The sequence below is a fragment of the Colobus angolensis genome, unplaced genomic scaffold, assembly GCF_000951035.1.
Source record: "Colobus angolensis palliatus isolate OR3802 unplaced genomic scaffold, Cang.pa_1.0 Scaffold16, whole genome shotgun sequence".
In the NCBI taxonomy this organism is placed as follows: domain Eukaryota; kingdom Metazoa; phylum Chordata; class Mammalia; order Primates; family Cercopithecidae; genus Colobus; species Colobus angolensis.
In genome coordinates, this window is record NW_012114710.1 from 23,490,322 (window position 1) to 23,514,132 (window position 23,811).

A 23,811-nucleotide genomic window follows, 5' to 3' on the forward strand; every position below is an offset into this window, starting at 1 on the left:
TTTTTTTTTTTGAGAAAGAGTCTCCCTCTGTCACTCAGACTGGAGTGCAGTGGCATGATCTTGGCTCACTGCAACCTGGCCTCCTGGGTTCAAACTATCCTCCTGCCTTAGCCACCCAAGTAACTGGGATTACAGGCATGTGCCACCACGTCTGGCTAATTTTTGTATTTTTAGCAGAGACAGGGTTTCACCATGTTGGCCAGGCTGGTCTCGAACTCCTGACCTCAGGTGAGCTGCCCCCCTCAGCCTCCCAAAGTGCTGGGATTACAGGTGTGAGCCACCAAGTCCTGCCTTATCTTGAGGTTTATATACCTCTGCTGCTGATCTGATGGATAAACTTTTTTTGGGGGATTGGGGGACAGGGCCTCACTCTCACCTAGGCTGGAGCATAGTAGCATGATCACAGTTCACTGCAGCCTTGACGCCCTTGGCTCAAGTGATCCTCTCAGCTCAGCCTCCCAGGTAGTAGGCATGCGCCACCATGCCCAGCTAATTTTTTTTGTAGAGATGGGGTCTCGCTATATTGCCCAGGCTAGTCTCAAATTCCTGGGCACAAGTGATCCTCCTGCCTCACCATCCCAAAATGCTGGGATTATAGGCATGAGCCACCATGCCTGACCTTGATGGATGAACTTCTAAGGGTCCGGTAACTTCCTGAAATACAAATTTTCATGGGTATATGCATTTGTTTGTGCAGTGGGTCCATGGCTTTCATTTGATTTTTAATGAGATCCATGTCAAAAATAAAAAATAAAAAGAAACCACAGTCTTTTCAAGTAATGGCTTGCTATGAACATGTTTGGTAAGAGGTCTAGGTGAGAAATAAGCAGGGAATATCAAGGGTTGCAGACATGGATAAAAGAACTCTTGCTAGAGAAGGGTAAAAATGGGGGAATAAAGTAAAACTTTTCCTGGTAGACAATTTTCTTTGCAAACTATATAGGTATATAAATCAACTGTTTTCGACATGTAGAAGAAGTTACACTCAAAATAAGTCACAGGTACAAACCATTGTTATTTTGTTCATTTTCTTTGTCCTTTATTAGAAGACTTAAATGAAATGACTGGTTGGGATTTAAAATTATTTTTAAAAATACTCTTTTGCTTTATAGATATGCATTTGTTATCACTCTGAATTATGAATATAGAATTTTTGCTACTTTATGAAATCCCATCTATATTTTGACTGGATTGCATTAGCATTTTAAAATTGTTAACCAAACCCCCTCCACTTCCCAGTATTTCTACATAAATTGCAATGAAGCCAAGTTCATTCCTTAATATATTTACAAAAGTGATTTTTAAACTCAAAATGGTATGTAATTCCCATTGCATTTTATGTTAGACTTTTTAACATGGTATTTTAGACAAATCATGTACAATTTTGATTCTCTCTAATAGACGCATAGAATTTGAAATGTGGAAGAAACCATAAAGATTATGCAGTCTGACTTGCTCATTTTATTGATGAGGAAAGAAACCCAGAAAGATTAGAAGCCTTACCCAAGCTTGTTAATGACAGAGCTAAGAAAAGAATACAAGCCTTGGATTCTTAGTTTGGTGCCTTTCCCCAACTCCAGTAACAAACTGTTGGTGACTGAACTGTCTCCATTTCTCTGCTGAGATCAGCCCCTAGGAGACTAAGAACAAACTACTAGGTGGAGGCATAGACTCAAGCAAGGACTTGTCAGCTCTGCCTTTTCATGCTTCAACAAACAAATGTTCACAGGACTGCTTCTGACTTTCCAGTTTAATAAATCACTAGAACAAAAGCATTCATCAATCACATTACATTATTCGTTGTAGCATTTACCCAGTAGTCCCTTTGTAGGTCCTTTAATGTTACTATTTAGTTTCCCATATTCCCTTTTCTTTACTAGCAGAAAGTCCAGATGCTAATGTAGACCTGTCTCAGGCTCTCTCTTTACCTTGGAAGATCTCAGGCACATACACAGCTCAGGGATGTCCAGTTTTTTTGGTTTTTTTTTTTTCTTCCAGGGAAGTGGAGATACAGGTAGTTTGTGAGATGAGGGAGAATCTCCTCCTTGTAACCTGATGGTCATTTCTAATTGCTGTGGAAATGAAAAAGTGAACATCATTATCAAATCTAACAAAAATAACAATTCCTTAATATCTTCTAATATCTACTCTATATTTAATTTAATTTTCTCCAGGTATAATATATATATATATAACTGTAAAAAAATCCTTTTTACAGTTTGTTTGAATCTAGATCCAAACAATGTTAACATATGCATTTGTTCAATATATCTCTTACGTGGCCAAGCAATGGCCTGTAATCCCAGCACTTTGGAAGGCCAAGGCAGGTGGATCACTTGAGGCCAGGAGTTCGAGACCAGACGAAACCCCGTCTCTACTAAAAATACAAATATATATAACTATATATAAATAATTATATATATATATATATATAATTACATTTGATGTTATTGAGAAGATCCACTAAGGATATGGGAAACTTTAACTTCATTATTGCTGAACTATGAACTGTTTTCCAAAGTGATTGCACCAGTGTCACTCCTATAGAGTTTATGAGAGCTCCACTTCCTCTCACTTTTGGTATTGTCAGATTTTTTTTTTGAGACAACAGGGTCTTGCTCTGTCACCTACACTGGAGTGCACTGGCACTATCCTGTCAGACATTTTAACTTTTGCCTATCTGATAGTAATGATAGTAACGCTTGCTCTGTAGAGATATAAGCCTAGTCTTCAAACATTGCATAACAGTGTTTTAGATATCAACATTATATGCTCACTGGAGATAATTATATACCCCCCACACCATCTGTAAGTCACTATTTTGGCTCCTATGTCAGGATCTTTTTTATTAAATATTAACAAAAGAATGGCCGGGCGCAGTGGTTCACACCTGTAATCCCAGCACTTTGGGAGGCTGAGGCGGGTGGATTACGAGGTCAGGAGTTCAAGACCAGCCTGGCCAACATGGTGAAACCTCATCTCTACTAAAGATACAAAAAATTACAAAAAATCAGCTGGGTGTGGTGGTGTATACCTGTAATCCCACCTACTTGGGAGGCTGAGAGAGGAGAATCACTTGAACCTGGGAGGCAGAGGTTGCAGTGAGCCAAGATCGCACCATTGCACTCCAGCCTGGGTGACAGAGTGAGACTCTGTCTCAAAAAAAAAAAAGAAGACAGGTTATTATGTGCTATTTAGTATTACCTAGAAAGGATATTACTGGCATTGACCTTTCTTTCTTGTGAAGATACTTCTAACATATGAAACCCAAGGGACCAGATACTGGTTCCACTGTGATGAGTGTCAGAATTCTTGTAACCTCTTTTTTCCTCATTAGTATCTGTCATGGAAGGTTGTTGGCGCTGACAATGTCATAATGCTTTGTTTGTAGGGTCATCCGACCCTACTTTTTCCATAGGAACAATCAGCTTTTAGGCAAAGTGAACCCTGGACAGTAAAACCTGATCTTCTGAGGTCATAGAAACAAAGACATCTCAAAGAAAATATACTGGAAACTTCTTTAAGTTTTCCTCTTTCATTGGGATACGTGAGTTTCCTCACTGTTGTAATGTTGATGACACAACAGGACTAACACCGGATATGCTTCTGGTTGATTCCGGTTTACCAAGAGCATCCAAACATCCCTCAAGGACACAGTCATTTTGCACAACAAAGGGAAACTCCACTCATTTCTGGCATTAGGGTGGACATCTGAGAGAGGGGAGGGTATACCACCATAACTTCTCTAGTGATGAGTAGTGTTTAATATTATGCCATAGACTAACTGGCGTATTTTAAAGACCTTTTTCCTTTTTGAACACATTTCAGATTAGAGAAGTTCCAGAGAACGTAATCTATTTTAAGAGTGTGAAAGAGTGATATTCTACATTGCTTTTATATCTTAAAGAAATTTCTAAAAAGAAAGCCGAGTCAATAAAATGACAGATTTTAAGCCTTCATTCTGGTAACATAAAAGCCTTCTACTCATTGTGTCTGCCACCTTAATTTTTAAAGATAGAGCATGAGGTGCAAGCTTTTGGCTTCCATTTTCCTCTTATAAACCAATGACATCTTCAGTTCCAGAATAGCTTTTTAAAAACGTGACTTCTGATAAATGTTGGCAGAACTGGTGCATTCCTAAAATAAATTATGTATGCTCAGCTTTCCCTACCCAAGTTCATCCCTAAATGACCACAAAACTGCCCACCACAAAATAGGCTTAAGAGAAGTCTGGACATAATAGTCTAAGTGTAGACTATTGGTATATTTAAAAAAGTGTAGACATTGGTATATTTAAAAAAATTCATGCCTAGGGTCAATTCTGATAATCAAATTTAGACTGCCGCAACAACCATAACTATTGTTGATACATGCGAAGTTTAAAACTGAAGGGCTGGGGTAAGGGGCAGAAACTGCACACAACAAACTTCCAAATTTTCTCTCCCCTTTCAGGCAAGTTTCAGCTCCACAAATCTAAATACCCTCGCCTTTAAAATATCAGTGTCGTTTTGCTCTTAAATCCTCATCCCGTTGTACAAGGAAACCTATGTCTCTCTTCCCCAGATTAAGAATACAAGAAGCTTTCCAGGTCTACAAAGGCCAGAAAGCAGCTGCGCGGGAAGTTTTATGGGGCCCCAAGGCTCTCAGTGGGCTTGACGGTATGGAAAACACATCCCAAGAGAAAAATCTGTGAATCGCACAGCTGTGGTTGGAAAAACAAAATGAAACAGACAAAAAACTGAGCTGATCCGGACGGCATCAGGATTACGCGGTACACAAGAAGAAAACAACCGTAGCCGGGTCAAAACTCCTCGGTAACCAGAGTAAACGGAAGCCCCACGCGGGAGCGGCTAGCCGGACTGATACCGAAGGTACTCGGAGCGCCATTTACCGCGTCCTCGCCCCGCCCCCTAGCCCCTCCTCCCGTCCGCCCTGCGCGCCAGCCAATCCCTCGCGCCATCCCCTTCCCATCGTAGGCCCCGCCTCCGCGCCCGGGATGTTGAGCCCCGGTGGCGTGACGCGGGGACGGCAGCTCCTCCCCCTGCGTCTCTGGCCTCGCCGGTCTTGGGGGGATGGTTCCATCATGGCGTCAATGCAGGTGAGAGGAGTTTGCTGCATCTGGGCGGGCCAGGGAGCCGCCGAGAGAGTGCCAGCGTTCGGGCGGGGGTGGCGTCCGCGATTCGGGGACACCCGGGCGGGTTCGGGATCGGCCTGGGTGGCTTGTTTTCCTTCAGCTCGGGGCGTCGGGGGAGGGGTAAGAGGCGGCGAGAGGCGTTGGGGGGGGGTGCGGTATCCGTCGGTCGAAGCGGACACCAGCCGGCCGGGAAGTTGGGTGATAAAGGAGGCTTGGGGGAGAAAGGGCGAAGTCTGGTGTTGGCAGCCTCAGAATCGGCTCCCCGCACACACACACACACGGCCGTTGCCAGTCTGCTGCCCGCCAGTCCCAGGGTTGCCTTTACCCCAGCTGTCCCTGGCCCGACGGAAACAGCTGCGCCCGCGGTTGTTGCCGGGGCAGGGGCGGCGAGGGGCTGAGTGTGGGGGAGCCGAGAAGGCGTCTCCGGAGAAGGCAGCTGGCTGCGGACGGCGCTTAGCGGCCTCTGCTCCGGCCTCCCACGCCGGGTCCCCAGACTGCTTGGCCCCATCTCTCTCTTCCCTTTGACTCAATCCTGTGCCCGTGGGTATCTTCTCTTTCCGTCAGCCTCGGCATTCTCGCGGACATTCCTTCAGCAGTCCAGTGTCTCTTTCCTCTCGAAGCTGCCCCAAGTCCACCGCCTGATGGGCGATCTCCCGAGAGCCAAGTCCTCAGCCCCCTTAAACCTTTCCGGATAGCTTGCCCTCTATTTTGTTTCCCCCTACAAGGCCCCACCCTTGCGGTCGCGATAAGGCTATACATCTCTTTGCCCTTATTCGCAGACCTTTAGTGGAACCTTAGTTTGGTAGGCGTTTGTTAACCTGTGCCATATCCACCCGACTTAGCAAGGCGTGGTTTTCTGGCTTTCCAACTTAATTTACTCCTTTTTCCCGAATTCAGGGAGTTGTGGGTTTTTTGTTTTTTTGTTTTCAGGCAAAGATGGCAACCACAACTGTAGTTTTGTAGAGATTGGCTGCGTTATCTATAGCCTGCGTTTAATTCATAGGTAAAGACTAGCGGTATCAAAGACATTGGAAGAGAAAGTAGAACACTCAGTAGGAGTGTCAGCTGAATACTCTTTAGCGTTTTAATAATATCCCCTTGGGTAAAGAGACCATGTTTTCTTAGAAGTGTTTTTTGCTTTTATTTCTGGAAGAAGCAAGTCTCTGTTCCTCCTCCATTTTTTTTTCTTTTCTCTGCTAAAAGTGTTTTTCTTCCCTTTTCTGCAACTTCTTCCTCTTTTGTACAAATATATCTTTGCTTCACATTTACTCCTGTGCTTTTATGTTATTTGAACCTGTTTTCCTTACAATATTCTGTTTACCTTTGCTTCTCCCTCTGGACTTGCTTGCAGAACAGAAAAGTTTTATGTAACATTTCTAGTTGAAGAGATGTCACGAATGGTGCAGGGAAAAAAACAGGAACAATTTCAGGAAACATTATACTTTACACTAGTCTCCCCAGAGACGTTAGAGAAGTTTCGTCATTTGAGGCCAAAAAAAGGAACTGTGGAATGCTAGTTGAACAGTAGATGCAATAGGCTACATGACCACTTAAAGATTTTCATCTGTGTTAAGATAAAAACATTTTTTATGACAAGTTTAAGATTATTATCTGTATTAAGATTAAAACATTATTTGAGGGTAAAAATTAAGATTAAAATCCACAACACTTGTGATAATATTTGACAAGAGAACGTAGTGTGCCATCTGGTTAGATTTAGTATCTGGAAAAGGCAGATTTGTTTGTAAGAGAGGTTAGTAATGTTGAACTTTACATGGTGTCTTTTTTTTTTTTTTTTGAGACGGAGTTTCGCTCTTGTTGTCCAGGCTGGAGTGCAATGGGGCGATCTCGGCTCACCGCAGCCTCTGCCTCCCGGGTTCAAATGATTCTCCTGCCTCAGCCTCCCGAGTGGCTGGGATTACAGGCATGCGCCATCACGCCCAGCTAATTTTGTATTTTTAGTAGAGACGGGGGTTTCTCCGTGTTGGTCAGGCTGGACGTGAACTCCTGACCTCAGGTGATCCGCCCACTTCGGCCTCCCAAAGTGCTGGGATTACAGGTGTGAGCCACTGTGCCCAGCCTACATGATGTCTTACGCAGTGGAAACAAATTCTTGATTGATAGTGCAATAGTGCATTTTTCTGTGCCCTAAGTAATTACCTCAGACTGTCTTATCACTCTTTTTAAGTTTTTCCTTCACCTTGTTCCATCTAAATCTTATCACTCTCTATTCTTCTGTGTTTTCTGGTTAGAGGAATGGAAAACGGATGCTTAACTCTTTTTATTAAAATAAAAAGTCTTTTCCTTTTGTTTGTATTTTAAAATATCTAGTGCAGATTTTCTGGTAGTATCTTTAAGAATATTTAAATATATGTAAGACAAGCTTTTTGAAAGACAACCCTACTTTCTGTGTGGTTATTCTGTATCTTTGTTGTACAGAATATATCCTATCTTAATGGCAACATCTGGCTCTTTTAAGACAACTAGATTATATATAAATCTTCAATCAAATTATCAAATTTGTTTATTCACTGAACCAGTTACCTTTTGGGGGCCCTCTGTGTGTCAGACACTTATCTAGGTGCCACGGTTATAGCAATGAACAAAAGTGAACAAGATTTTTGCCCTCATGGATTTAATAATAAATAGTCTGGTAAGAAGAGACAGATAATAACAACATATTTAAGTTAATTGTTTTTTGTTTTTTGTGTTGAGATGGAGTCTTGCTGTGTCGCCCATTCTGGAGTGTAGTGGTGCGATCACGGCTCACTGCAACCTCCGCTCCCAGGGTTCTAGCAGTTCTCCTACTCAGCCTCCTGAGTAGCTGGGCTTACGGGTGCTGGCCACCACGACCAGGTAATTTTTTTGTGTTTTTCGTAGAGACTGGGTTTCGCTTTGTTGGCCAGGCTGGTCTTGAACTCCTGATTTCAGGTGATCCACTCGCTTCGGCCTCCCAAAGTGCTAGGATTACAAGTATGAGCCACTGCACCTGGCCAAGTGTGTTATTATATTAGAAGGTGATAGTGCAGTGGAGAAAAAACATGGAAGGCTAGGAAATTGATCATTTGGGGATTTCGATTAGGAAGAAATAAACTGTAACATGGCATGACCATGTCCTTACTCAAAAAGCTTTTAGTAGATTTCTTTGTCTTACCCACACCAGGATGTTGCTGCTGCTGAAGGAGTTACTTAAGCTGTAAGAGGAACTGTATTTTTTTTTTAATGCCATATTATATACATGTAACATGGGATTTCATTACTTGATAAAAATTAAATAGTCTTTAGGATCAATGCAGTAAAACAAGTAAGACTTTGAATTTCTTATTGGAGAGTATGTATTTAAAGTTGAGCTAGTAACTGCTTTAATGTATTCTGTCAGTGCATCTCAACCATCTTTTAGGTTCTGTCCATATAGAAAGTAAGTTTCGAATAGTACACTAAAGTAGGTGATGAGATTGGGAGGCTAGAAGCACCTGGCAGGCAGCTCCTCATGAAACTCCTGGGATGGGAGATCAATATCCTGGCACACCTGTAAATGCTGGAGACGCTCTGCTCCCTCAAATTGCTAGAGTTCTGCCATATACAATTCAAGATAATGGTTTTCAGACTTACGTGATCCCTTTGAGACATTCTTTACTCGTTTTCTTTTTTCTTTTCCTTCCTATTGTTTCTTCCTAGAAAAAAGTAATGTATCACTAAGTAAGATTACAGTTAAATTACATTTTAAGAAACCTTTTCTTTTTTGGAGACAGGGTCTCACTGTGTCACCCAGACTGGCGTGCAGTGGCACAGTCTTGGCGTGCTGCAGTTTCAACCTCCCTGGGCTCAAGTGATCCTTCCATCTCAGCCTCCTGAGTAGCTGTGACTACGGGTTTTTGTATTTTGTAGAGACAGGTTTCACCGTGTTGCCCAGGCTGGTCTGGAACTCCTGGGCTCAAGCAGTCACCTGCCTTGGCCTCCCCAAATCCTGGGATTACAGGTGTGAGCCAGTGTGCCCAGCCTTAAGAAATCATTATTAAGAGAATGTTGTATTTGTGGTGATCTACATTTAATTTTGGTAATTCTAAAAATCTTTTTTTTTTTTTTTTTTTTGAGACGGAGTCTCGCTCTGTCACCCAGGCTGGAGTGCAGTGGCACGATCTTGGCTCACTGCAAGCTCCGCCTCCTGGATTCACCACATTCTCCTGCCTCAGCCTCCTGAGCAGCAGCTGAGACTACAGGCGCCCGCCTTTTTTGTATTTTTAGTAGAGACAGGGTTTCACTGTGTTCGCCAGGATGGTCTCGATCTGCTGACCTCGTGATCTACCATCTCGGCCTCCCAAAGTGCTGGGATTACAGGCGTGAGCCACCACGCCCTAAAAATCTTAAAATATTACGTGGAAAGTTTCTTGTAGCAAATTTTTAGTTTTAGCATTTTAGGGACTCTGATTATTTGGTAGAAACTTTTATTTCCAAACTGCAGAAGCATTATTTTATTGAAGTGAATTTTTACGTGATTCTAAACATTTTTGAAAGTGTAGCAGTATTGAGGTATTCTTTTCTCAGATGAATCCTTAAATTGTATTTTTGTTGTTGTTGTTAAATGCTTTTTTTTTTAAATTTTATAACCTTTTTTTCTTTCCTGTGGATTAATGTTATGAAATACTTGACCTCCTGGATATAATTTCTGATTTTAGAATTTAACTGCTTCAGACTTCTCCTGAGTTAGCAATTTTAACGTATACCCTGTATACTTTTCTAATCTGACATTCTAGAATTTTTTTTTTTTTTTGAGACAGAGTCTCGCCCTGTTGTCCATGTTGGAGTGCAGTGGCGCGATCTGGGCTCACTATAAGCTTCGCCTCCTGGGTTCATGCCATTCTCCTGCCTTAGCCTCCCGAGTAGTGGGACCACAGGTGTGCGCCACCACCCCTGGCCGATTTTTGTGTGTGTGTGTGTGTGTGTGTGTGTATTTTTTTTTTTAATAGAAATGGAGTTTCACCGTGTTAGCCAGGATGGTCTCGATCTCCTGACCTCGTGATCTGCCTTTCTTGGCCTCCCAAAGTGCTGGGATTACAGGAGTGAGCCACCGTGCCCAGCCAGAATTGTTAATTTTAGATACAGCCTCCTGTTACGTTGTGTCTTAAGATCTTAGAAAGTCAGTGCATAGTAGTTGATGTTTGTCAACTCTAAAAACAGTAATATAATTGAGAGAAATGGTCAGTTGAATTACCCTTGTGAATTTTCTGCCTTTACTTCCTCTCTTACCTAACTGGGTCTTAGACTATTAACTGTCAATTTGGTGGGATGGAAGGAGGTTGAGATTTAATAACAGGAGATAAAGCATGAATGTGTGCTTATTTTCAGACTTAGAAATAATGCATTATTTTGGATTATTCACAATTTTTAAAATTTTTTCTCTCTGAAACAGGGTCTCACTCTGTCACCCAGGCTGGAGTGCAGTGACACGGTCTTGGCTTACTGGACCCTTGTCCTCCCAGGCTCAGGTGATCCTCCCACTTCAGACGCCCAAGCAGCTGGGACTATAGACACGCCACCATGCCTGGCTAATTTTTGTATTTTTTGTAGAGATGGGTTTTTGCCCTTTTGCTCAGGTTGGCCTTGAACTCTGGGACTCAGCCATCTGTCCATCTTGGCCTCCTAAAGTGCTGGGATTATTATAGGATGAGCCATTGCCCCCAGCCCACAGCTCTTTACTCAAATAATTGGTTATAGTGATTTGGAGAGATGGAATATGGACCCTTAAGACATTACTGTTACAGAATTCATGTTGCCTTGACGATACCATATCTGTTTAATGATGTCATTATGAAAGGGTTACAACATAATGAAAAGTTAGAAAATGGGCTGGGCATGGTAGCTCAAGCCTGTAATCCCAGCACTTTGGGAGGCTGAGTTGGGCGGGTCACCTGAGATCAGGAGATCGAGACCAGCCTGGCCAACATGGTGAAACCTAGTCTCTACTAAAAATACAAAAACAATTAGCCAGGCGTGGTAGAGCACATCTGTAATCCCAGCTATTTGGAGGCTGAGGCAGGAGAATCCCTTGAGCCCAGGAGGTGGAGACGCCTGGCAGTAAGCCGAGATCATGCCACTGCACTCCAGCCTGGGTGACAAAGTGAGACTCTGGCTCAAAAAAAAAAAAAAAGGAAAAAGGATTATCTTTGAACAGTGAAAATTTACCATTATAATTTTACTCAGTACACAAGTATACACATGAGAACATCTTTTTAAAATCTGATATATAAAGTAACCTTGTATTATAAACTCAGGAATATTTCTTCTTATTTTCTTAGCTATAAAAACTATAGTTTAGTAAATGCTTAATTCTTGACGGAAAAGTTATATAATTACACCAATGATTTCTCGATGATGCCAAACTGTGTTCATTGCTTACATCTTCACAGCATCAACAAATTTCAGAGCTTAGTTTCTAATCCTAGCTTCACTACTCAGTTACTATGTAATTTTGAGTAAGTCACTTTCCAAATAAGTACGTACTTATCAGAAGTTACTGCTATGTCTCTATTAGAATGAAATTAGGTTAGTTGACTTTCTCTTTTATAAAGAGTAGGAAGATACTGTGAAGAACATTAAACTTACGGCAAACACACGCAGCAGGAAAATAAGCCACTTTTTTGGTGCATTATATAAATATAAATTTTAAATTATCCCTTTATAGGTACTGAAGCTTACTATCATAGAATTGCTTAATAGACTGACCTAAAATAGAATTAAACTAATGCAGAATTTGCTATTTAGGAATGCTTTTTGAAGTGTTAAGTAATGGACAAATATTTACTGTAGTCACTAAGTGCACATTGAAGAGATAGAGGGAAAGTATTTTTTCCTGCCTTCATGAAGCAGGAAATCTAAAGCAGAAAGTAATGTCAGATTATCCTTGAAGGCTGGCCACCAGGCCTGGCCTTCAAAGATAATCTTCATTATCAAGGAGAATTTTTAAGGTGGGGTGATCCCAGCGTGGGACAAAAATTAGCTGGCTGTGTTGGCACATGCCTGTGGTCCCAGCTACTTGGGAAGCTGAGGTGGGAGGATCACCTGAGCTCAGGGAGTTCGAGGCTGCAGCGAGCCAGGATTGTGCCACTGTACTCCAGCGTGGGTGACAGAGCGAGACCCTGTCTCAAAAAATTTATATAAAAATAATAAGGTACCACTGCACTCCAGCCTGGGCGACAGAGTGAGACCCTGTCTCAAAAAATATATGTAAAAATAAAATATAAAGTGGGATGATCTGGGATCTCTCTGAAAATATAGTTCTCCTTAGTATTTACCTAAATTGAGCATTTGTTAGATGAATTTTATTCCATCTTTATGTCATTGCTGTCTGCTTCATTATGAGTAGTATCTGCAAAATACTTGTTCATGTTTGTCAGGTATTAAAATGGCCTCATTTGAAAGCCTTTATTTGTGAATGTAGTTCTTGGATCACCAAGAAACAGTGCATGGTTTTGAGGTGTTTTATTCTAAGAAAAGACTCTACCTTCATTTAGCAGCTTTGGTAAAACTTCATTAGAGATAACGCAGGCTCTATAATCAAAAGACCCAGATTCAAGTCCTGTTTCACTACTTTTTAAAAAGCTATATTGCACAAAAATCAGTATGGAGTGTAGTGGGTAAGACAAAAACAGATTAGCAGATAGGTAATCATATAAAACTGTGTTTTTTATTTACCTTACCCAAACTTGTTTTCTATAGTATTTCCCATGTTGGTATATGGGCAACCTCATTCCATTTGCTCAGCCAGAAACCTTGGGTTCATTCTACCCTATAGTCAAACCATTAGCAGATCATTAGCAAATTTCTATCCGCTCTGCTTTCAAAATATATCCGGAATCAACTGTTTTTTTGAATTCCTGATGTAAATACAGTTGACATCCTCATTTCTTGCCTGGATTATATTAGCAGTGTCATACTGGTTTTGCTACTTCTGCCCTCATCTGTTTACTTATCCCTTTAGATTCCCAATATATTCTTTCAAAACAAAAGTCATGTCATTTCACTCATAATCCTACTATGGCTTCCCTCTCTTCCTCAGAATATAATCCAAATTTCATGTTATGGCCTAGGAGGCCTTAACCTCTCCCAGGTACTCCTGTCTCTGTAGCCTTATTGGCCTTCTTGCTACTCCTGCTTGTTATTTTCTGTATTTGGAATGCTCTTCTCACACATCTGGATGGCTTCCTTTTTTTTTTTTTCTTTCTTTCTTTTCACTCAGAGCTTTGTTCAAATATCTTTATATATATAAAGAGAGCCCTTTCTGACCACCCAATATAAAATAGCTCTCCCATCCTAGCACTAATAATTTCCTTTACCTTGGTAAATTCTTCATACCTTTGGGTATTATTTATTAATTAGCTTATTTACTATTTTCTTGGATGTAACCTAGTGCCTGACATGTAGAAGGGTTCTGTAAATGTTGAATAAATGAATAAGTAAGCACAGCTTTTGGAATCAGATGACCATGGGTTTGAATTCTAGTTTTGTTGCTTAATAGCTGTGTAACCTCCCACCCCCCAAACATAAAATAGGGATGATAAAAACAAATAGGTTATTTCATTTCCTAGATCTTTGGAATTAGTGAGTTATCTTTTAATGCCATACACTTCCCATGTTAAGCCAACTCTACTAGATGCTTTTTTTTTTTTTTCTGATTTCTGGTCCTTGCACTAGCTATCAATGGAAATAGATTTCCTTTATGAACATGTGTTACATGAGGTCTTTCTTTGTATTTTCAGACCACAGGAAGGAGGGTGGAAGTATGGTTTCCAGTAAGTGTGTGTTTTTTGCCAGTCCTCTTCAAAACTTGAGAATTAGTCAAATAAAATTGTGAGCTTTTAACATCCTTTTAATGCACATTTTTTTCTTCTAATCAAAATATCCACATATCATAAAACTTACCCTTTTAAAGTGTACAATTCAGTGGTTTTTAATATATTCAGAACCATCACTGCTGTTTGCAGAACATTTTCATCATCCCAGAAAGAAACTCCTTATCCATTAGCAGTCACTCCCTGTTTCCCCCATTTCCCAGTGTCTGGAAACCACTCATCTATTTTTCGTCTCTGGATTGGTCTATTCTGGGTATTTTGTGAGTGGAATTATATATAACCTTTTGTGCCTGGCTTGTTTCACTTAGCTGTTTGTTTGAGACAGGTGAGACAGGGTCTCATTTTGTCGCCCAGGCTGGAGTGCAGTGGCACCATAGGCTCACTGCAACCTCTGCTTCCTGGGTTCAAGCGATCCTCCTGCCTCAGCCTCCCTAGTAGCTGGTACTACAGGCATGCACCACCATACCTGGCTAATTTTTGTAGTTCCCGCCCCGCCCCACCCCCGAGACAGAGTCTTGCTCTGTCTCCCAGACTGGAGTGCAGTGGCACCATCTCAGCTCACTGCAACCTCTGCCTCCCAGGTTTAAGCGATTCTTTTGCCTCAGCCTCCCGAGTAGCTGGGTCTGCAGGCATGAGCCACCATACCTGGCTATACTTTTTTTTTGTATTTTTAGTAAGACGTGGTTTCACCATGTTGGCCAATCTGGTCTCTAACTCCTGACCTCAAGAGATCCACCTGTCTCGGCCTCTTAAAGTGCTGGGGTTACAGGTGTGAGCCATTGTGCACAGCTAATTTTTGTATTTTTATAGAGACAGGGTTTTACCATGTTGGCCAGGCTGGTCTTGAACTCCTAGACCTCATGATCTGCCCGCCTCAGCCTCCCAAAGTGCTGGGATTACAGGCGTGAGCCACTGTGCCCAGCTAATTTTTGTATTTTTGTAGAGACGGGGTTTCACCATGTTGGCCAGGCTGGTCTCGAACTCCTAGACCTCATGATCCGCCTGCCTCGGCCTCCCAGAGTGGTGGGATTACAGGCGTGAGCCACTGCGCCCGGCCTTAAAAAAATTTTTATATAGACAGTTTCACTGTGTTGCCCAGGCTGATTTTGAAACTTCCAGTCTCAGCAGCCCTTCTCCCTGGGCTTCCCAAAGTGTTACAGTTACTGGCCTGAGCCACCAAGCCCAGTTCATAATGTTTCTGAGGTTCATCCATGTTGTATCTTGTATGAATACTTCATTCCTTTTTGTAGCCAAGTAATGGCCCATTTTTTGGTTATACCACAGTTTATCCATTCACCAGTTATTTAAATATCAGATATTTGGGTTTCCTGTTTTCATTCATCAATGGACTAATTGACAGTTTGGATTGTTTCCCCTTTTTAGTTAGTATGAATAATGCTGTGAACATATATGTACAGGTTTTTATGTAGGCTTGTGTTTTATTTTGTTTTTGTTATATACCTTGCATGTAGGAGGACCTCAATAAATGTTGAACGAATGGTCATACAGTAACTCTGTTTTAACTTTCTAAGTCTGTAGAGAAAGAACAATGATTTTTCTCCTGTACTCGCCCACAACACTTGATTCTCTTTTTCTGACACCAGATATGTGGGGTTTTTTTTTTTTTTCACACCAAGCAGTTTTTCAACACCAGCTCGGTGTTCTATAATTCATTTCTAGCACTAACCAGAGTTAAGCGTTCAGTCTCACAGGACTGGCCCCCGCTTTAGACACCAGTCACAAGTTGTGGGTTCCCAGGTTACCCACAACTTGTGTCCGACTTGGCTACAAATTGGAGGTTCCCACAACCCCCTTCTTGGGTTCATTAATTTGCTAGATCAGCTCACAGAAATCAGGGAAGACAGTATGCTCACAATTGCCAATGTATTACAAAGGATATTGTAAAGGATACAATTGAACAGCCAGATGAAGCTCTGCATATGTGAGGTTTATAAGGGTCATGAACCCAGAAACCTTTGGCCCCATGGAGTATGTGGCTATGTTCTTACTCACCAATTCAAAAGCTCTCCAAACTCTCTTTTCGGGTTTTTATGAAGCTTCATTACTTATGCACGATTGTTTAAATCATTGGCTATTGGTGTTTGATTCAACCCTGAGCCCCTCCCTTCTTCCCCGAAGATTCGTGGGGTGAGGCTGAATGTTTCCACCCTCTAATCACATAGTTGGTTCCTTTGGCTGCCAGTCCCCATTCTGAGGCTCTCCAGGAGCCCCCAGCCATGAGTCATGGTATTAACATATAAAAAAGATTCCAAGGGTTTTAGGAGCTCGATGAAGACCAAATACGTGTTGTAAATCACAATACCACACTAAGGAATTGCCAAACTTTTCCACGGCAACTGCAGCATCATGCATTCGTGTGAGCAGGGTGCAAGAACTCCAGTTTCTATGTTTGGCCAGTGTTTATTATGGTGGTTTTTTGATGATGGCATCCTAGTGTGAAGTGGCATCTCATTGTGGTTTTGGTTTGCATTTCACTAATGACTAATGATGTATTAAGTGTCTTTTCTTGTGCTTATTGGTATTTCGGTGGAGAAATATCTATTCAAATTTTTTGCCCATTAAAATTTTTGTTGTTGTTGAGACAGAGCCTCACTCTGTCACTCACGCTGGAGTGGCTGTGGCATGATCTTGGCTCACTGAAACCTTCACCTCCCAGGTTCAAGCGATTCTCCTGCCTCAGCCTCCTGAGTAGCTGGGAATACAGGCATGTGCTACCACGCCCAGCTAATTTTTTTGTTTGTTTGTTTGTTTGTTTTTTGAGACAGAGTCTCGCCCTGTCGCCAGACTGGAGTACAGTGGCATGATTTCGGCTCACTGCAGCCTCTGCCTCCCGGGTTCAAGTGATTCTCCTGCTTCAGCCTTCCGAGTAGCTGGGATTACAGGTGTGCGCCACCACACCCAGCTAATTTTTGTAGTTTTTGTAGAGATGGGGTTTCACCGTGTTGGCCAGGATAGTCTCGATCTCTTGACCTCGTGATCTGTCCACCTCAGTCTTCCAAAGTGCCGGGATTGCAGGTGTGAGCCACTGCACCCGGCCCTAGTTTTTATATTTTAGTAGAGATGGAGTTTTGCCATGTTGGCCAGGCTGGTCTCAAACTCCTGGCCTTAAGTGATCCACCCGCCTCAGCCTCCCAGTGTGCTGAGATTACAGGCATGAGCCACCGCATCTGGTCCTAAACAATTTGTCATTTTGTTGAATTGTAAGAATTCTTTATATATTTAGACTACATGTCCTTTATTAGACATTATTTATTACATTTGCAAAAATTTCCTCTTTTTTTTTTTTTGAGACGGAGTCTCGCTCTGTCACCAGGCTGGAATGCAGTGGCGTGATCTCAGCTCATTGCAACCTCTGCCTCCTGGGTTCAAGCGATTCTCCTGCCTCAGCCTCCTGAGTAGCTGGGACTACAGGTGCGTGCCACCACACCTAGCTAATTTTGTGTTTTTAGTAGAGATGAGGTTTCACCATATTGGCCAGTATGGTCTTGATTTCCTGACCTCATGGATCTGCCCACCTCGGCCTCCCAAAGTGCTGGAATTACAGGCATGAGCCACCGCACCCAGCCAATTTCCTTTTCTTCTGTGGGCCGTGTTTTCGTCATCTTGATAGTGTCATTTGAAGCACAAAAATTAATTTTGGCAAAATTTATGTTTTTTTCTTTGTGTATTTGTGTCATATCTAAGAAATCATTGCCTAATCCAGGGGGTCATGGAGATTTGCATCTAAGTGTTTTTCTGAAAATATAATAATTCTAGCTTTTACATTTGGATCTTTGATACATTTTGAATTCATTTTTGCATATAATGTAGGGATTATTTAGTTTCATAGCATTAATATGGCAGCTTATTTTCCATTTGAAGTTGTATAGGACCAAGCTGAGAGTCCATCAGGTTTGATAGTATCAAGTTGGATTCAGGTTACTTCTCTGAGTGAGTGGAGAGCTATTTTTCACATAGGAATTTATATTGCAGTCCTACTACTAAAAAATGTGATTCTAGTATAAAATATTGCTGACTCTCTCTATATATATACACACATACATGTATACATATAATTTTTTGTTTTGTTTTGTTTTTTTTGAGACTAAGTCTTGCTCTGTCACCAGGCTGGAGTGCAGTGGCGCAATCTTGGGTCACTGCAACCTCCGCCGGGTTCAAGCAGTTCTCCTGCCTCAGCCTCCTGAGTAGCTGGGACTATAGGCGTGTGCTGCCACACCTGGCTAATTTTTGTATATTTAATAGAGATGAGGTTTCACCATGTTGGCCAGGATGGTCTCGATCTCTTGACCTCATGATCTGCCTACCTCAGCCTTCCAAAGTGCTGGGATTACAGGCGTGAACCACCACTCCTGGCCTGCTGAGAATATTTTTATGTTCACCTATAAGCCTTTATTGTAATTAAAAGAGGCATGTCAACTTCAGTCTTTAGGCTTAGAAAATCTTCAAGCCGGGGGCATCTCAGGTGTCATCTAGTCTAACCATCTTGCCTTTTCTTTAAATATTGCTGCATTTTATGATTAGAGATAGTTCATAAAATAAAATTTAAAAAATTTTAAAATAAAAATCTTTTGTACTACATGAAAGGCACATATATTAAGGAAATCGAGCAATAGATTTTAAAAATATTGAGATCTGATAAAAGAAAACTTGTTATATTCTTAGGAAAACAATTTAAGGATTCTAGTGGAGAAAATTACCTTGTTGGGCATATTTTTTGTTTGTTTTGAGACAAAGTTTTACTCTCACCCAGGCAGTAGTGCAGTCACGGCTCACTGCAGCCTTTACCTCCTGGACCCAAGCGATTCTCCCACCTTAGCCTGCTGAGTAATGCCACTACGCCTGGCTAATTTTTGTATTTTTGGTAGAGATGAGGTTTTGCCATGTTGCCTAGGCTGATCTTGAACTCCTGGGCTCAAACAGTCCTCCTGCCTCAGCCTCCCAAAGTGCTGGGATTACAGACACAGAATTCATTTCTTTATAACAATTAGTTTAGGTTACCTTGATTTGTTTCTGTAGTCCAGCCTCATTATTCATGAATTCTATATTTGTGAATTCACGTCTTCGTAAAACTTATTTGTAACTCTAAAATTGATACTTACAGTGCCTTTTTTTTTTTTTTTTTTGCCTTTGCACACTTAAAGAGCAGTGAAGAATTTGTCATTCTATGCACACATTCCCAGCTGAGGTCAAACAATGCTACACTCAGCTCATATTCAGTTATTTTTGAGGTCTGTTTTGTGCCACATTATTTAGCTTTTTTGTGCTTTTTGTTGGTGATTTCACTGTTTAACTTATGTGCTGTCTAGTGTTCCTGTGTATACATGAAGGCTGTGCTGTGCCTTTTGGAGAAAATTTTTCAGGCATACATTATAGTGCTGTTGGCTGTGGGTTTGATATTAATCAACAATATATAGTAAATAAGAGGCTGGGCATGCTGGCTCATTCCTGTAATCCCGGCACTTTGGGAGGCTGAGGTAGGTGGATAACTTGTTGGGAGTTTGAGACCAGCCTCAACATGACAAAACCTCGTCTCTACTAAAAATACCCCCCACCACCACACCCCAAAAATCTGCTGGGCATGGTGGTATGCACCTGTAATCCCAGCTGCTCGGGAGGCTAAGGCAGGAGAATTGTTTGAACCTGGGAGGTGGAGTTTGGGTTGCAGAGAGCCAAGATCATGCCATTGCACTCCATCCTGGGCCATAGAGTGAGACTCTTTCTCAAAAAAGAAAGTCTTCAGAGAAACACAAGTTACTTTTGATTGGTTGAAGAAAATAATGTGACCAGAAGCTGGCAGGAATCTAACCCTATATTTCTTGTAACTGTGGATTCCATATTTACTAATTCAGTGTTTGCCACAACTTTGTAGAGAACTTAATGACTGTGAATAATGAGAATTGACTGTATTTTAATTTTAAAAAAGTTTTTTTAGAGACAGTCTCACTCTGTCACCTGGTGCAGTGGCATGATCTTATCTCTCTGCAGCCTCTCAGGTTCAAGTGATTCTTGTGCCTTAGCTTTCCAAGTAGCTGGGATTACAGTCATGCATCACCATGCCTGGCTAATTTTTGTATTTTTAGTGGAGACAAGGTTTTACCATGTTGGCCAGGCTGGTCTTGAACTCCTGACCTCAAGTGATCTGCCTGGCTCAGCCTCCCAAAGTGTGGGGATTACAGGTGTGAACCACTGTGCCCAGCTGTATTTTGATTTAAGTTTCAGTATACTTTTGATTTGAAAGTGTTGAAGTCCAGTTAAAACTAGTAAAAGGTAATGTTGTTACATCCAGGTTTCTTGTTTGATTCTGATTTAATTTTCTACTATAGATCATACCTTCCTCCTTTTTTTTTTTTTTTTTTTTGAGTTAATCATGCAGTTCAAACCAGTGGTTTTCAGCTTTGATATCACATCAAAATCACCTGGGAAACTTTAAAAAAATACTATCCCCAGGTTATGATTTAATTGCTCTGGAGTGCATCCTGGGTATTGTAGTTTTTCTTAGCTCTTCAGGTAATTTTTTTTTTTTTTTTTTTGAGATGATGTCTCTGTCACCCAGGCTGGAGTGCCCTGACATGATCTCAGCTCACTGCACCCTCCACCTCTCAGGTTCAAGTGATTCTTTTGCCTCAGCCTCCCGAGTAGCGGGGATTACAGGCATCACAACTGGCTATTTTTTGTATTTTTAATAGAGACGGGTTTCATCATGTTGGCCAGGCTAGTCTCGAATCCTGACCTCACATGATCTGCCCGTCTTGGCCTCCCGAAGTGCTAGGATTACAGGCATGAGACACTGCGCCTGGCCTTCAGGTAATTTTAATGTGCAGCCAAAGTTGTAGACTCATCTTCACTACAATGCGGGAATTTAGGTGTGCCAATTTTGTAAATTGGATAAGTTGTAATACATCTCCTTGTATCTGTTTTAGAGTTCAGGAGACATTTCAAAGTTTAATCCTCCTGAAAGATTTAAGAATCAAATTTAGGATTGGAAATATCTGTAGTTGTTTTGTTCCTACATGATTCTAGTTCTGTCAAAGACCACCCATTTCCTGTACATATCTGAGCACTTATTGACTGTCTTATCAACTTTAGTAAAATGTTTTGTTTGATAGCTGTTTTATACAACTAAGTATCTGTCATGAGAATTGTGGAGCAGTTTTAGTGAACTGAGTACATTAAGATGTGGTTATGGGGTGGTTCCATAGGCTCATTATGAGCTCAGTGATTCTTCTTTCATGCCAGTAGAGTCCACCTAAACAAAATTTAAAAACATTTTATTATATCATGAATCGTTGGAGTTGAATATGCATAAAAATCTCATTTAAAACATAATCTGGGCTGGTCATGGTGGCTCACACCTGGGATCCCAGCACTTTGGGAGGCCAAGGTGAGAGGATTGCTTGGAGCCAGGAGTTGAGACCAACCTGGGCAATGGCAGGACTCCATCTCTACAAAAAGTAGTAACACAAGTAATCTTAGGGGCCTGTGTCAAACCATATCAGGGCCCTATATTTAAAAAAGAGTAGTCCCTTCTAGGTACTTGGAATGATATTCTTGTTTTTAAGTCTTTTTGCCCTTCATTGGGGTCGTCATTATTGCTAGTCCTTGTATCTCCCATTCTATGACCTATGCTGAACTTACCAGTCCACTAAAATTCCTGAGAATCAAATTGTTTATGACTCTGACCCCTGGGCTTATATCTCTCTTGTCCTACTTGCTAGGAATATTTAGCAACTATTATTAGTGACTTTTTATGTTTAATTTCCATTTTATTTTTATTATTTTTTTAGAAATAGGACCTCACTCTGTTGCCCAGGATGGAAAGCAGTGGTACAACTGTACCTTACTGTAACATTGAACTTCTAGGATCAAAGGATCCTTCTGCCTCAGTCTTCCAAGTAGCTAGGACTACAGGTACATGCCACCATGCTCAACTAATTTCTAAAATTTTTTGTAATGTTGCCCAAGTTGGTCTCAAACTCTGCCTCAAGTGATCCTCCTCCCTTGGCCTCCTAAGGTGCTGGGGTTACAGGCATGAGCCACCATGTCTAGCCTGAATTTCCATTTTGAATTCTGGGCAGTTTCCATAGCTCCCCATCTTGTTTTTTGTTTTTGTTTTATTGTTCTAGGTTTTTTGTTTGTTTTTAAAACTTACCTAGCAGGTAATTTAGTTAGCCCCTCCACTCTTTGAACTTTCTTCCTGAATTCAAATTTTAGTCAAAATCCTCTTTAGTTCTTTGTAACTCTATACTTTGACATTATAAATCCACCAACCTTAGACTCATCCTCACAGCTGTACATACTTTTTAGTACCTTGTGTGCCCCCATATCATGTTTTACCTCTTTCATAGGGTTTTTCACTTCTGCCTTGTAGCTATTGTAAAGACACTTTGTCTTTATTAGATTTTTAATGAGGGCAGTGCTTACTGGCAATAATCACTCAAATGTTTTCTGGGTTAATAAATACAAGAAAGATAAATAGTGCTGTTTTCAAAATAGGCCAGAAGTGATAGAAAAACGCAGTTGGGTATATTGCCTTCTTGCCTTACCTCTGATTCCATTGCTGTCTATCTTTTGCTTCTGCCTTGGCCCAGTTAGAGAAAGTCAAGAATTGGGTTGAATAGGAAAATTTATACAGTGTTTAAAAGTCAGGATAAGCTTCCTGTTAATGATGCACATCTTTCAGCTCAGTTAATATTTGGTTGGTAATTCTTTCACTTTGCAGATAATGCTTCAATGAGAGTATCTTTTCTTCCCTCCCACCACTGCTCCCTGCTCCTGGTGGTAGATTTTTTCTTAAGCTTCCTGTATGTAACCCTTACTGACAGCAAGTAATTTTAGGTCTTGCTTCATTAAGATTATGTGATTGCTTTCTTTCCAAACTCAAATATGTTGTGTTTCTGTATACTTTTCCTCATTTCTGAAATTGTATTGTTTTTCCAAATGTTTTATTTATAAGGTGTGTCTGGGAATAGAACTGTGTGTGCTTAAGGAAGATGGGAGTATTTTGGTATAGGCAGCTTGTGTTTGATTCTTTTAGATGTTGCAGAGGACAGAACATCTGTTAATGTCTATGAAATACAGATTGGATTTCTGAAACATAGTTACAGCTTTTGCATCCTGACAGAGCTTTACTTCAGATTCTTCTAATTTACAGTTAACCCTTGAACAACAGGAAGCCAACCACCTGTGCAAAAATCCATATATAACTTTACTTCCCAAAAACTTAAGTACTAATAGCTTACTGTTAACTGGAAACCTAACCTATAAGATAAATAGTCGATTAACACATATTTTGTGTGATATATGTATTATATACTCTATTCTTACAATAAAGTAAGAGAAAAAATGTTATTAAGAAAATCATGAAAGAAAATATATTTACTATTCATTAAGTGCTCTGTCACCCAGGCTGGAGTGCAGTGGCATGATCTCAGCTCACTGCAGCCTCTGCCTCCTGGGTTCAAGTAATTCTCCTGCTTCAGCTGGGATTACAGACTCGCGCCACTACGCCCAGCTGATTGTTGTATTTTTAGTAGAGATGAGGTTTTACCATGTTGGCCAGGCTGGTCTCAAACTCTGGGCTTCAAGTGATCCCCCTACCTCAACCTCCCACAGTGCTGGCATTACAGGCGTGAGCCACCATTCCCAGCTAGTCACAAAAATCTTAATCCTTGTTATAGGCTGAGAAGAGGAAGAGGAGGGTTTGGTCTTGCTGTCTCAGGAGTGACAAAGGCAGAAGAAAATCCATGTATAGGTGGACCTGTGCAGTTCACACCTGTGTTGTTGAGGGTCAACTGTACTTGAAGAAAT

The 23,811-nt window shown here is 41.1% G+C and overlaps 1 protein-coding gene and 1 pseudogene across 3 annotated transcripts in view; both read left to right on the forward strand.

Moving 5' to 3' along the window:
* LOC105508350 overlaps positions 1–4,693 on the forward strand; it is a 42,061-nt pseudogene extending 37,368 nt beyond the window's left edge.
* Positions 4,694–4,995: 302 nt separating this feature from the next.
* Positions 4,996–23,811, forward strand: part of UBE2W (ubiquitin-conjugating enzyme E2W (putative)) — an 82,190-nt gene continuing 63,374 nt past the window's right edge. For 2 of the 3 annotated variants that reach the window (XM_011937196.1, XM_011937197.1), the window contains exon 1: positions 4,996–5,098. In XM_011937196.1, the coding sequence (XP_011792586.1) occupies positions 4,997–5,098 (102 nt within the window). In that variant the 5' untranslated portion in view covers position 4,996. Of the gene's footprint in view, positions 5,099–13,890; positions 13,924–23,811 lie in introns of all 3 variants that reach the window. The other variant, XM_011937195.1, reaches the window with a different exon arrangement.